Source organism: Oncorhynchus clarkii, chromosome 13, assembly GCF_045791955.1.
Source record: "Oncorhynchus clarkii lewisi isolate Uvic-CL-2024 chromosome 13, UVic_Ocla_1.0, whole genome shotgun sequence".
In the NCBI taxonomy this organism is placed as follows: domain Eukaryota; kingdom Metazoa; phylum Chordata; class Actinopteri; order Salmoniformes; family Salmonidae; genus Oncorhynchus; species Oncorhynchus clarkii.
The window spans coordinates 44,876,974-44,890,212 of record NC_092159.1 but is presented as its reverse complement, the minus strand read 5'-3'; the positions used below and the strand labels follow the sequence as shown (position 1 = coordinate 44,890,212).

Below are 13,239 nucleotides of genomic sequence, written 5' to 3'. Positions count from 1 at the left end.
GATGGATGGATCATTGCGTGGCCTTTGATATTTTATATGTTTTGTTCTTCACTACCCTTTGGCCAGTGGTTTAAACAGTGTGAAGACCAGCCAACAGTGAAATGAAGGAAAGGTCTTAGATAATGCTAGGGTATGCAACATAAGAGAAGTATAACAATATGCATTATTTTGTCTCATGTGGGCGTTTTATAAGAGTATTACCAGCACAATGGAAAACAGCAGATAGGAGTTGTATTGCTTTGTACTGGCAGATTAATTTGTTTCATTGTGTCCATGGCAACTGGCATTTCTACCAACCACTACATTTTTCTCTGCAGTCTTGTCATTTTTTTTATAGAGTAACATGTATTAGCTTCTGGGAACTGTTTTTTCGTTCTTTGCCCTTTGCTATGTTTTCATCCTGGATTATTGTTAAAAAAGAAAGCCTCGTCGTTAACTGTGCCCCTATTGGACTTGATTCTCTTCTATTCATGCCCTTTTCTTAGTTAAATCTGTGTATCTGCGTAACTCTCCCCATTCCATTTGTTACACGGTGACTAAGATTCTCTTCTGTGTGGGTTTAAATAGATTGACCCTAGAGCTAAGCATCACACTGTGACACATCGGGACAAGAAATATGCTTGCACATGCGCGGCAGCAGCCACCGTCCACATGCATGCAGTGGGAATGTAATGCATAGTGGCACACCAACAGATAGCGTCAAATTATATTGTTATAAAGTCGCTAAATAACACGCGTCTCTACACCCCATTCCTGCATTCATACCAAGACATGGAATTACTTTGACACACAGCTGGCGAGAGAGAACATAATGTTGCACAAGCGTGTCACTGCTATGTGTATGTTTTGAGGTGGTATGTGAAAAGCGAATGACAGGTTCTCATTTCAATCACGATTCTGTATTACAAAATACAGTAGGCTACACCGCTGCATTAAGTATTCAGTGTATGAATGTTTAATGCGAGTATAATCTTGAGTATAATCTTACGCAGTGGAGATCTAAATACAAATTATATAAACTAGACCATGTTACCGCCTGCAATAATGTGCATGGTAATCGGTGGGAATCATTAATGTTAAGTGAATGAAAAGTAGGCTAGATATTAAGTGGAAATGGTTAAGGAAAAAAAAGAGTGGAGGCGGGGTAGGGAGGGCGGAGACAGTTGTTTATATTCGTGTGTCTGTAACTCGTCAACTCTTCTAGTGAGCTAGAAGCAAGATTCACTATTTCAACCTAGTTGCACTACTAGGTAACAATATTATATAAATACGCAAATAGATATAGGTTCTGATTTGACTTATCCAATAAGGCCGAGGATCAAGGGAGTGTACAACATATTTTAAGTGAATCTCCTTATGTGATTTTAAAAGTTGGACAAAAATAAGAAGGTAGGCTGTTTCACATAGGAAACAGGCGGAAAGCATTACATAGTATAAAGGCACAACGCGCGCAGCAGAGTGGTGACCTGGCCAGAGCGCGATGTTTGGAATGATAAAGAATTCTATTTTCGGGAACACGGAAGAAACGGACTACAAATTGCTCAGCAGCGAGACCAAGGTAGGATACACCTTGACCTGTCAGTTTCAACTTTAGGGTGTGTGTGTCTGTCAGTCAAGCATTGCATCACTTGGTCGCGCGCGCCACTGTACACCTCCGTCTTGTTTGGTGCATAAAACAACTGGTCGTTACAGACAGATCTCTTCAGTATCTCGCAATTAAAAAAAAAATTCTAAGACAGTTTTAGTTTGTTACTCACTTTGGTTGCAGTGAAACTAGCCTATTGGCCCGAGCCTACCATGATCTCAAGAAAAAAATATTTTGATTATCAGTAGGCCTGTGTATTATGCATTTTATGGGTTATGTAATGCCAATACAATTAAAGTGTTTGAGCTTTTGAAACCAACCATTATTAATTACACCTTACCTCCTGACACCTGTGAGCTCACAGTAGAGGGTGGGGGCAGATCTCTGTGTGTTCCCTATGACCTCAGTAGTGGCACCACTGTGTATACTGCTACACTGACCCTACAGCTGACAGACACATCTACAGACATTGGCCTGACAAAAAGACTGATCATGAATCTGGAACTACTTCAATCTATAACATGCAACCAGATGACTAAAAAGACTGAGGAATAGGAAAAAGACACTATCAATAGGCACATGAGTGGCCATTAAATAGGCGATAGGCTATTAGCAGTTTTGAAGTCAGTCAGTGCTAAATCTGTTAACTTCACTCGAGACTAAATGATCACACTGAAATCTCACACAGACACACGTTCAGAGGAAATCTGAGAGGAGTCTGACATCATACACTCGTAATTAAAACTGAATACAGATGAACTGTCTGCACATGCTCACACACACACACACACACACACACACACACACACACACACACACACACACACACACACACACACACACACACACACACACACACACACACACACACACACACACACACACACACACACACACACACACACAGAGCTTGGTGGGCCCTCATATTACAAATGGCTTAGAAATGGAAGGAGATGGCTTTAAAGCTAGAATCCTTAGTAGTTACATCCATTTTTTGGACTTATAAATTAATGATATCTACACATTGATTCTTGAAGAATATAAAATAAATGCCTCATGAGCTTGGTTCAACTGTCATACCCCATCACCCCAATGTTGGTAAACAACGTAAATGTAAACAAACACTGTATAGCCTCAAAACATGGTTAAAACTATAATTTTGGTATCATGGATGGTCAGTCCTTGTGTCCTTTCTCTGTCTGTGCATTTAAGAGCGCTTACAAAACAGAGGCGGGTGCTATTCTTTTTATTTTCATGTTTTTTTCTTCTTAACAGTATTGATATTACGCAATGTTTTAATTCCTCAGAAATTATTTTACTTGGCACCATGAATTGTTTAGTAATGACAAGACATTTGATTAGATGGACAAGTTGACAGCACAATATGCTTATTGTATAATGACAGCACATTGTCTATTTCTTGATACACAAGACAGGCTCATACTCCAAGACAACTGAATGGTTATAGAGGCCATAGTTGTCATGTAAGGCTGAAATGTCAACTTCTCTGTGTGAGAGGTTCACAAACTTCCCATGAGATTGTGTGGTGACATTCAAACCAATTAAAACCTTTTGTTTAAAAGTTAGAAAAAGAAAGAGAGTGGGTTGAATATGAAATGAATTTCTAATATTAGCACATCCACAATAATTATGGCCCATGTATACCCAGCTGAGAGACAGAGTAATTATTAAATACGAAGGTTGCAGGATTCCAGCTAAGCACACACACTAATTGCACCTTTAGACTGAACTCAGGAACAAAGTGTTCAATTATTGCTGTTGGAACATGTCACCTACATGTATTGTTAATGTTGGTCACAGTGACATATACCGTGGGCTCCAAAGTATTGGGACAGTGAATTTTGTTGTTGTTTTGGCTCTGTACTCCAGCACTTTTGGATAATTTTACTCTAAATAAGAATAGAATGTTTCCAAATACTTAACTTTGTAATACTTTAATACACATATAAGTGAATTTGTCCCAATTATTTTGGTCCCCCAAAAGAAGTGCTGTATCTAAATGGTTCACCCAACATGGATGAAAATACCCTCAAGAGGACTATCTGCACTTTAACCTCATAGTCAGTGTATCATTTCAAATCCAAAGTGCTGGAGTACAGAGCCAAAATAACAAAAATTGTGGAACAACACAATGGGAATGACTATGCAGTGGGCCAGTTGACACCAGTGACACATCATAGTAAGAAAACATGTCAAAGATATGGCATTAACTGTCATCCCATCTTGACTGTAGTTATGTCTTATGAGCTTTACATTTACATTTATTCCACAGTCTCAAGGATGGGTTGCAGCCACAACGCCTTCATCAATATGAACACCAAACACTAGTCAAAGCACTATGAACGAGTTCTCGACATCCCAATTAGACCAGCTGTAGTGGCAAGGAAACAAAACACGAAGAAGATTTAACTTCTTTAGGAAAACAACCCTAATATTGGAAACAAACATTATTATGTTGTCATCCCGTCCTACTTTTAAATAGTGTTTTCAGTGCATAATGTAGTATTTACATTGCCTCATATGTCTAGTCATGTAGCAGGCATTCACATTCAGCGTGAGTGATTTAAAACAAGGGATAACTTAGTGGAATGGATCTGAACAAAAAAAATTGGTGCTTTCAAAAATGTGGCCTTCGCAAAACTGATTTACTCAAGACTGGTTATGGAATGAGTGATTATTGTGAAACGTAACTTTCCTCTGTTATTTAATGGTTGATATTTCTCAGCATAAGCCTTCCTCTTAGGACATGTACATCATAACATGTATAAGAACAGGCAGCAAGTCAGTGAGTGTGTGTACACATCGCATTAACCCCACTCTGCCGTGTGTGTGTGTGTGTGTGTGTGTGTGTGTGTGTACACACAGCGCCTATGGTTTGGTCTTACGTAAGAACAGGCATCTTTGTCCCATTATTCTCTTTAGGCTTCATTAAACACTGCGGGGCCCTGAGAGCAGAGCAGGAAAGAACTGGAATCAAATCAGCGTAATATTTTTGATCTACATCCTTTTCTAGGGGCATTTGGCTGTTCTCTGTTCATTTCCACTCCAAGTGTTTCACCGGCATCAGTGAGCACAGATTCTGCCCATTGCATATCGCCAATCACTGCACCCCCAGCCCCACCCCCCTCTAACCCCCAAGTAGTGTGTGGCGTCCTTCCCTCTGAACAGTTTGTCAACGTGTGTCATTGGTGAATCACGTTTTGCCTCCCGCTCTCTTCTCCAGGACGGGGTCAGCTACGAGGTGCGGAGGTACGATGGTGCAAAGTATGCCTCAGTGAGCTCAGAGGGGCGGACCTTTGACCAGGTGACGGGGGAGCTAGTGAGGAAGCTTCTCGTGTACATTGGGGGAAGCAACGACCAAGGTGAGCCAATCAGAGAGCAGGGCCTGTCCTGTCAGTCAGTGGACTTCATATGTGGACACATCTTTAATGAGCCCTAAGCTCATAAAGATCTAGGGTCTCGACTCAATCCATATCGCTGATATATTCATCGCTATAGCGCAATTTAAATTTGAAGGACATTTCCTGATTGAGCCGACATATGCAGCGCTTACCATGAATGCGGAAACATTGCCTTTAAATTTCTAACTAACCTCTGTAGCGCAGGTCTTAAGCGCTACGGATTGAATTGAGCCACAGATGTAATGTGCATATCTGAAAGTATTGAATTGATGTAAGCAAGTAATATGAAAACTCTTCCTCGTCTACCAGAGGATTTGATAGTGTTATTACCATGTTACTGGCACCTATTCAGTACTTTCAGATCTTCAAGGATGACTGAAGAAGTGTCTACTCTGTTTGATGCTAGAGGTCAGTTTGAAACTGGGCCTAAGAGGATGCAATGAACTCAATGCACACATAACACTGTTGCAATAAGTTGTCTGCTATCCCCTCCATCTGTCCTCTGTATCTTTGTTTTCCAAGGGGAGGCAATGGGGACGACAGCACCGGTTATCATCACAGTATATCCCAGGGACGATGGTGTGATGTCACGCCGTCTGGTGGTTAGCCTCAGGATTCCCACCAACTACCAAGTCAGTCCCCCTGTACCCATCGACAGTGCCATCAGAATCGAGGATCGACCCGGCATGACTGTCTACTCACTGTGGGTGTCTCTATGCAGTCTTCACCTCACTTTGTTCTTTAATTCTTTACGATAATTGTTTTATTTAATATTCATATTCAATGATTTGATCACATATCCTCTTTATCTCTCCTTTCCTATCCACCTACCCTTGCTTTTCACAGGCAGTTTGGAGGCTTCGCAGGGGAGACTGAGTACCGAGCAGAGGCCTCTCGCCTAACCAAAACTCTTGGTGAGACTGCCCCATTTCAGCGGAAACAGTACTTCTGCTGCACCTACGACCCGCCAATGAAACCCTACGGCCGACGCAACGAGGTGTGGTTCCTACAGGAGGAGCCATAAGGGAAGCATTAAGACCGACTCTTAATAATAACCTATAGTCACTTCCTCTCTTTCATCTTCACGGATCACTCCACATCTGGATCTTTATCCCCAAAAAAATAGGATATGTGAACATAATATGGCAACAATTTGTTTTCAAATCAGTGCAAATGAAGGAGAGGTGATGCAAAGAAGTGTATTAGACTATTGAAAGGTCATAAAGGGGAGGGATGGGCAGCGGGCTACATAGTTACTGGTCCAAAGTAGTGCAATAGTACGATACCATTATCAGTAACTGGATATTAAGTGGCCTGGGGTAGGAGCCACTAACCACAATGTACCGCTCGCTGTGTGTTATAGGTGGTACATCATTAAGTTCTTATTTTGTACACCCAGGGGTTGACACTCCCCTTAAAACATGCTTCATAGTGCTGGGAAGAAAAGCACATTAAATCAGGCTGTACACATATCACAATTCAGCAGTCTAATTAAATGATGCCTCACTTCACACACACCATAAAAACAAAATGACAGTTAAGTATTCAATAAGTAAATTAAGTTTTAAAAAGCACAATTCCTTTTCCCAAGGGAGGGGATTGGAAATAAACTAGGAATTGAGCCATAGAGTAGTGATAGTCAAATGTTTTCCTGAGTATGAATTAGTTGGTGGGGAGGGTATGAAGGGGAAATGTGTTAGTCATTCCTTAAGTGTTATCATTTGAGATGTCTAATCCTTCTGTGATGATGACATGAAAACTTTAAGACAGCAGTTGTGTGTAATGAATGTTTTGGCGTGCTTGTATTTGGAGTCTTTGAATTGTAATGTTATTATGATTCTTGAAACTGTATTTTGAAATACCTCTGTATGGTGTGTGATTTTCTGTGAAAATATGGAGTGACGATATCATCAGGATTTGATAGCGTTTTATATCATAATATGTTATTCAAGATATTACTAATACGATTCTTTGTGCAATACTGACATTTCCTTTTTTTTTGTTCTATACAAACAAAAGAATGCTTAAAATACTGGCACGTGTGCCACTGTTTTGGATAAGTTTTACATAAACATTTATTTATTATTAGATTTTGAATCAATATAAAGAACTCAAAATAAGGAGTATGGTTTACAAACAAAATATTTCAGACATTTGACTAATTTAAGCAGATAATTAAAACCAACCAAACCTCTAACCTAAAACTAGTACAAAAATGTCCTCTCTATGCACTCGGAGAAAATAGCAATTATATGGTCTGTTAGTCACTACAACTCAGTTTAATCAGGAATAAATGAGTGGTTTTCACAGGTTAATTCATCACAACTGCAAGAAAGCACTGTGTAGCGGGCTAGCGGCTAAATAAATACATGGCCTAGTAACCCCACACTTGTGTAATTGCACAGAGTAGGGTTTTGGTTTCAGCCGGGCTTTGCATTCATCAATACAATATACAGGGTTCGACTAGGACATGGGTTATTCATGTGACCAGTTATCATCTCTAGGCTCAACACAAGTTATTTGTGAGATCTAGGAACATTGCACATTACCAATAATCTCACATATGTAGCGATACATGTCAGTGCTCCATCCAATTGCCATATTCAAACAACATGCACTTCCTTCCTTCCTTCAATAAAAAGCCAGAAATAATCTAGAAAAGGTATGGTGAGCAATGAGAGCACTGGGAACTTCAGCTTTCATTCAAGGCTCTCTGGAACAAACTTAAACCACGCACCAACACAATGGAAACACTTACTGTGAACGTGAATGTAAAAATACTTTACAATACTAGTAGGAATAGAAATTGTCGTTTTGTTAATAAAGCATCATAATTTTAATCGAAAATTGTTATAAAATGTATTTTGGTAATAAACCTCTAGATTTAAAAAATGCTGTAAATATTTAATGCCTATACATTCCCCATACTGCCTCTCACATGTTCCTCAACAGGGCAGTTAGAAACCCTTTCCTAAGTACAGGACAGTTCCACATTTTAACAGACTGAAGGAGAGAGAGACGACCATGATAACTGAAAAGATTGAATACTTATCTGTTAAGTGAATAACCATTTACTTGGCAATTGACAAAATAAAATAAACTGAGTGGGGGGGGGGGGGGGTGAAATAAAGCTTTACTCATGATTAAAAGGAAACATTCATCATTTGAAAATGTCCCAACATTGTTGTGCCTCAAAATTATGTGTGAATTGACAGAAAATAATCTTGCCTTTTTGTCAATGTAGTACTTCATACTTTCCTTTCCAGTCTAATAATTATCATCCGATTAATAATTTGCGGTTGCATTTATTAGGGGATGATGGTTATTGAGCTTTAGTTGTTCTTCTTCTCTGGATAGCCTGGGTAAGGAGCAGGAGGGGCAGAAGGTGCATAGGGAGGAGGCTGTTCCTATGTGGGAATAAACAGTGATAGAATATCTTCAAAACGCTGAACTAAAAACATCAACACAGCATAAAGTGCATGCACTGACTGGACATGGAGAGAATAACAGGTCCCTTACCATGGGCATGTAGACATTGTGGGGGTTGTTGGGGTTGAAATAGGCGCTGCCTGCTGCCTCTGCTGCCTTGGCATTACCTGAGGATCAGGGAGAGAAATGAGGGGAGAATAATGTACAGTAACTGATACAGAAGCACATGCTTCTGTAGAGTAACTGTAGAGTAGGAGAGACAATGGAGCACACTTAGCACAGTATATTGCAGCAGGATACTCGTGACAAGACATCTTCCGGACAGAATGACGCACACGTCCAACTCTATTTCAATTCTCCAAAACCCACAAATAGACACACAACTGATATGTAAATGAGGCGGTCTGAGTTCAGGCCAACTGGGTTGTTTCATGGGGTAAGGGAGACTAGGGGTGAGAGGTATTTTGTTTGTTTCTCCTTTTTAATATGATGTGTACCGTTTACGACATCAGCACTCTTTTCTTAGTGCCATGCGTCATGTGCTTCATATTGAGGCAGACTGATGGGATCAGACAGATGCAGCGATGCAGACATACAGAGAGAGACAGGGAGACAAACCTGCAGGGGGAGCAGCCCAGTTTTGGGGGGGCCCAGGATAGGGGGGAGGTGGGGCCATGTAGGCAGGGGCAGATGGGTACATTCCTGCAACACACGAGAGAATACCCAAAATACTCATAACAGCCTTGGGGACACATCTTTACTTGAATAGTTATAAATATTGACACCAATCAATAAAATTCATAACAATGGAGGCGTTATTGAAAATGTTTCCGTATTTAAGTGCTATGCAATCTCTAATGTAAACTTAAATCTCCTAGCATCACAGCATTTGGTTCTCAATTATTATGACCCAAACCTGCATAACATACAAACAGTTTTATAGTGATGATAAAGTTCTTTAATAACAAACCTGCGGCTGACATAGGGTAGGGATAGCCCATGTTGCCTGGGGGAGCCTGGTAGAAACCATTCTGCTGGGGTGGGGGTTCATATGGGTAGTTCTGAGGAACAGGTGGTGGGCCGTAGCCATTCATCACTCCAGGAGAGGGATAGCCAAAGGAGGCACCTCCGTTTTGAGCAGGAGGGGCACGAGATGCTAAAACAAAGTTGAGGGTTAATCCTAAAATACAGACTGGACTAAAAGAGTAACATGTATAACAAATATGTAGCCTAACAAATATAACAAACTTTGACTGCATTACCAGGAAATGCTTTAGTGATGTACAATTAAATAATTAATGAAACATGTACGATATAAACTGAGTACAGCAGATACTGTATGTTAAATGACAAATAGGCTCTGTACTGACAAACATGGCAGTGATGAAATGACTTACCATTTGTTGCCAGTTTGAAGAGGTGCTGACCTAACTCGATGGCTCCCCCACTGGAAAAAGACATCTTGAAGCTAGCCTGGCCTTCCCAGCCTCCTGAAACCAAAGAAAGTAGAGTCAAAACATTGATGAGGACTGTGTCTTTGCATTAAATTACACGTCTGATATTGAATTATAATCAGTGCTTTGGAGGAGATGTCACACTTCAATTTCTATGACTGCTGCTAAACACGACTATTGCTGCTGGTAAAAACATTGACACATAGACATTGTAAAGTAAAATGAGATTGTGGTTTACAGACTGATGTCAGCCTCAGAAAATATCTGGCCTTGGCAAATCACCCTTGCGTCATTGATTCACTTCTGCATGTATTCCTAGGACACATCAGGCCATACCTGGGACTGGAGGCCATAAACACTTTGCATGCTCTACAGTTATTTCCTCATGATGGTGTTGAATGCTATGGGAGGACAACAAACTGCTGCCTACCCCCAGCTTCAGCAGACACTGTGCCCCTGATGTAATTGGCGGCGAAGACTGGCTGCTCAATGCTGCAGCCCTTCATCAGGTAGTACGGGAACATCACAGACCCCAGGCTGTCCTTGGCATTACTTGACACAAACACCAACTGAAGCGAGGACAAACAGAGAGAAAGAGGGCAATGAGATGGGACGCAGAGCAATGGTAGTCCTCCAGTTTGTGATACTCATCGTTTGATGTGACGCAGACAGGATGGCGTGAGTGGTGAAACAGAAGAGTTTTTATTTGTATCTAAAAAAAAAACTTTTACCCCTTTTTCTCAATATCCAATTGGTGGTTAAAGTCTTGTAGCTACAACTAGTCTTGTAGCTGCAACTACCCTACGGACTCAGGAAGGTCGAGAGCCATGCGTCCTCTGAAACACGACCCTGCCAAGCCACACTACTTCTTGACACACTGCTCACTTAACCCAGCCGAACCAATGTGTTTGAGGAAACACCATCCAGCAGGCGACCGGCCCGCCACAAGGAGTCACTGGAGCGCGATGGGACAAGGGCATTCCGGCAGGCCAAACCCTCCATAACCCAGACGACGCTAGGCCAATAGAGCGCCGCCTCATGGGTCTCCGGGTCGCGGTCAGCTGCGTCACAGCCTGGGATTGAACCCGGGTCTGTAGTGACGCCTCTAGCACTGCGAAGCAGTGCCTTAGACCGCCACGCCACTTTTGAGTTTTGATGTTGAGTCTTTTAACAACAAAATGATGTTAGGATATATAAGTTAGCCCATTAAAGCTTTTGTGCCGAATACATTACGTTGTTACAGGTGTCAAGCTTATGGGCATGTGGCAGCAGTGTGTAGGAGGGAGGTTCCTAGATGTGAGAAGTGTGGACTAAATAGATTTAAATAGTGGAGCAGGGTGGTGGGTTTTTAGTGAGTGCAGGGTTAGATGGTAGGGTATTTGTAGATTGTTTTGTATAGATTTCTTTAAGCAAAAAGAGTTCCATTCCAGTCTAGTAGGTGACGGTAATGCAACATTTATTGGATGCCAACCGCTATTAAAGAAAAATGATTGTCTTCCAACAGGCACACAGGACCAGCATGGTCAGATAATAAACATACCCTGTATGGAGTGAGGTAAACAGTCCCTTTCTTGGTCCCCCTCAGCAGGTCCGTCTTGCTGGTGACATCACTGAAGGACAGCTCCACATTCTTGCATTCCCTCAACACACTAGTGGATGATACATGTTCAGTTTAGGCATGTGTAGTGAATTTACAGACAAATAGGTATAGTATGTATGATAGGTCCTCAATAGGTCAAATACTGTCGTAGAATCCTAGCAGAATCAAGCGTCAAGGAACATAGTGGGATTCTGTATGGTCTACATCATTTCACATAGGCCTACTATTGGCATTTCACATACTGGTTGGTTGGTTAAATCTAATACTTCCAGAATGTGCCAAATCTAACTATTATGAATAGTTCTTTATTCGTATATTTCCTAAGTTCCTGTTACTTTATCAACTTCCTAAAACTGTCACACCGTTTACTTTAGACTCAGGTGGTAGTAGAGGCGGGCGGGCTCACTCTCTGTTGACTTTGCTGTGTCTACCTCCCTGGAAAACAAACTTATTTAGCTAGCTTACTTGTACATCTAGTTTTACTAAAGTACGAAAATATATCTAGCTAACGTTAGCTTTAATACGTTCCTAAGGCGTAATGATGACTGGCTGACTTGGTACTTAGGTAGCTTTTCCTGCCAGCAAGGCCAACGACAACGCTGACTGAGAGTTAGCTAACAGTTAGCTAGCTAAAAATAATTAAACCAGCTAGCTAACGACGTTAGGACTACAAAATAGCGCTTGCTGAATGACAAAAAGCAACCCAAGTAGCTAACTGACATTGGCTAGATTTCATTAACACTATGTACGGAAGCAATCTTGCTAGCTAATATTACCATAACAGCTAACTAAGCTACCTTTAGAAAGTGAGCTTCGTGGCGATTAATGATTCACTAACCTCTCGCCGTTGTTTATCAAAACTCCTCCGTTTTGAGAACGATTTCGATTTAAAGCCATGTTCAGATAGTTTAATGTACTCTTCGTCAGGTACAGCTACACACTGGAAATAAGAGGAATGCCCCAAAAACCTCAAAGTGTTACGTCACAGGATCAGCTGTTTCATGTGCTGTGACTGCAATGTTCTGTTTGCCAACATTGTTTCCCATATTGTCAACAAGCCTTTGAATTGAGATTGTCATATAAATCTAGTGTGTTGAGGTTAGGTGGGATATTTGAGATTGGTTTGGATGAAATAATACAGCATTGTGGTTGTGAAGAGAGCTGAGCAGGCCTAAGGAGAGTAAATGCTTTTCATATACGATTAATTATTGCTTAAATATCATCCATTATTTTATGTTTTTATAGAATGTGCTTCGAGTTTGCCTCTCAGTCATAGTCCAATACTAGAACATCTAATGGGTGGCTATATATTCCAAATTGGGTTATATAATTCTGCTTGTACAACCAACACATGTAATGGAAAAGCTAGTAGGCCAATTGTGTAATCAGTTTATGACTCATGAGTCATGACTTATGTATGGTCCAAAAAAAGGATGGAATACAGAAAAGAAAAATACATGTGAACATTTTCTCATCACTTAGTTTAACTATGTGTATATCATGTCCATTCCACTTTTAACTGACATGAGGCATGTCTCGTCTCAGTGGGACAACTTTTAATTTAGCTGCAATTATGTGGATCACATGAATTTACAAGTTGCTACATGCAAAAAGTAGACTTCCAAGCGTTGTCCTATATAGCTATTTGCATCCTGTTCTGTGTCTGCATTACATGGGGGACAATGCCATGCATGGGCACAGTGACAGTAGGGCTACTGAACCCAGTGTTTATAGTATGAAGATACCACA

At 40.9% G+C, this 13,239-nt stretch overlaps 2 protein-coding genes across 2 annotated transcripts; one reads left to right on the top strand and one right to left on the bottom strand.

The window, feature by feature from the left end:
• Positions 1–15: 15 nt before the first annotated feature.
• On the top strand, positions 16–7,032 carry LOC139364855 (heme-binding protein 1-like). The gene is made up of 4 exons (XM_071102006.1): positions 16–1,558; positions 4,830–4,968; positions 5,530–5,710; positions 5,854–7,032. Exons 1-4 carry the CDS (start codon positions 1,481–1,483, stop codon positions 6,029–6,031), a joined length of 576 nt encoding a protein of 191 aa, XP_070958107.1. The 5' UTR covers positions 16–1,480; the 3' UTR covers positions 6,032–7,032.
• A 32-nt stretch (positions 7,033–7,064) lies between these two features.
• LOC139364854 (WW domain-binding protein 2-like) lies at positions 7,065–12,568 on the bottom strand. The gene is made up of 8 exons (XM_071102005.1): positions 12,329–12,568; positions 11,431–11,539; positions 10,321–10,459; positions 9,834–9,926; positions 9,407–9,592; positions 9,055–9,138; positions 8,527–8,603; positions 7,065–8,414 (listed from the first exon to the last, which is right to left on the bottom strand). Exons 1-8 carry the CDS (start codon positions 12,385–12,387, stop codon positions 8,340–8,342), a joined length of 822 nt encoding a protein of 273 aa, XP_070958106.1. The 5' UTR covers positions 12,388–12,568; the 3' UTR covers positions 7,065–8,339.
• Between the last annotated feature and the right edge of the window lie 671 nt (positions 12,569–13,239).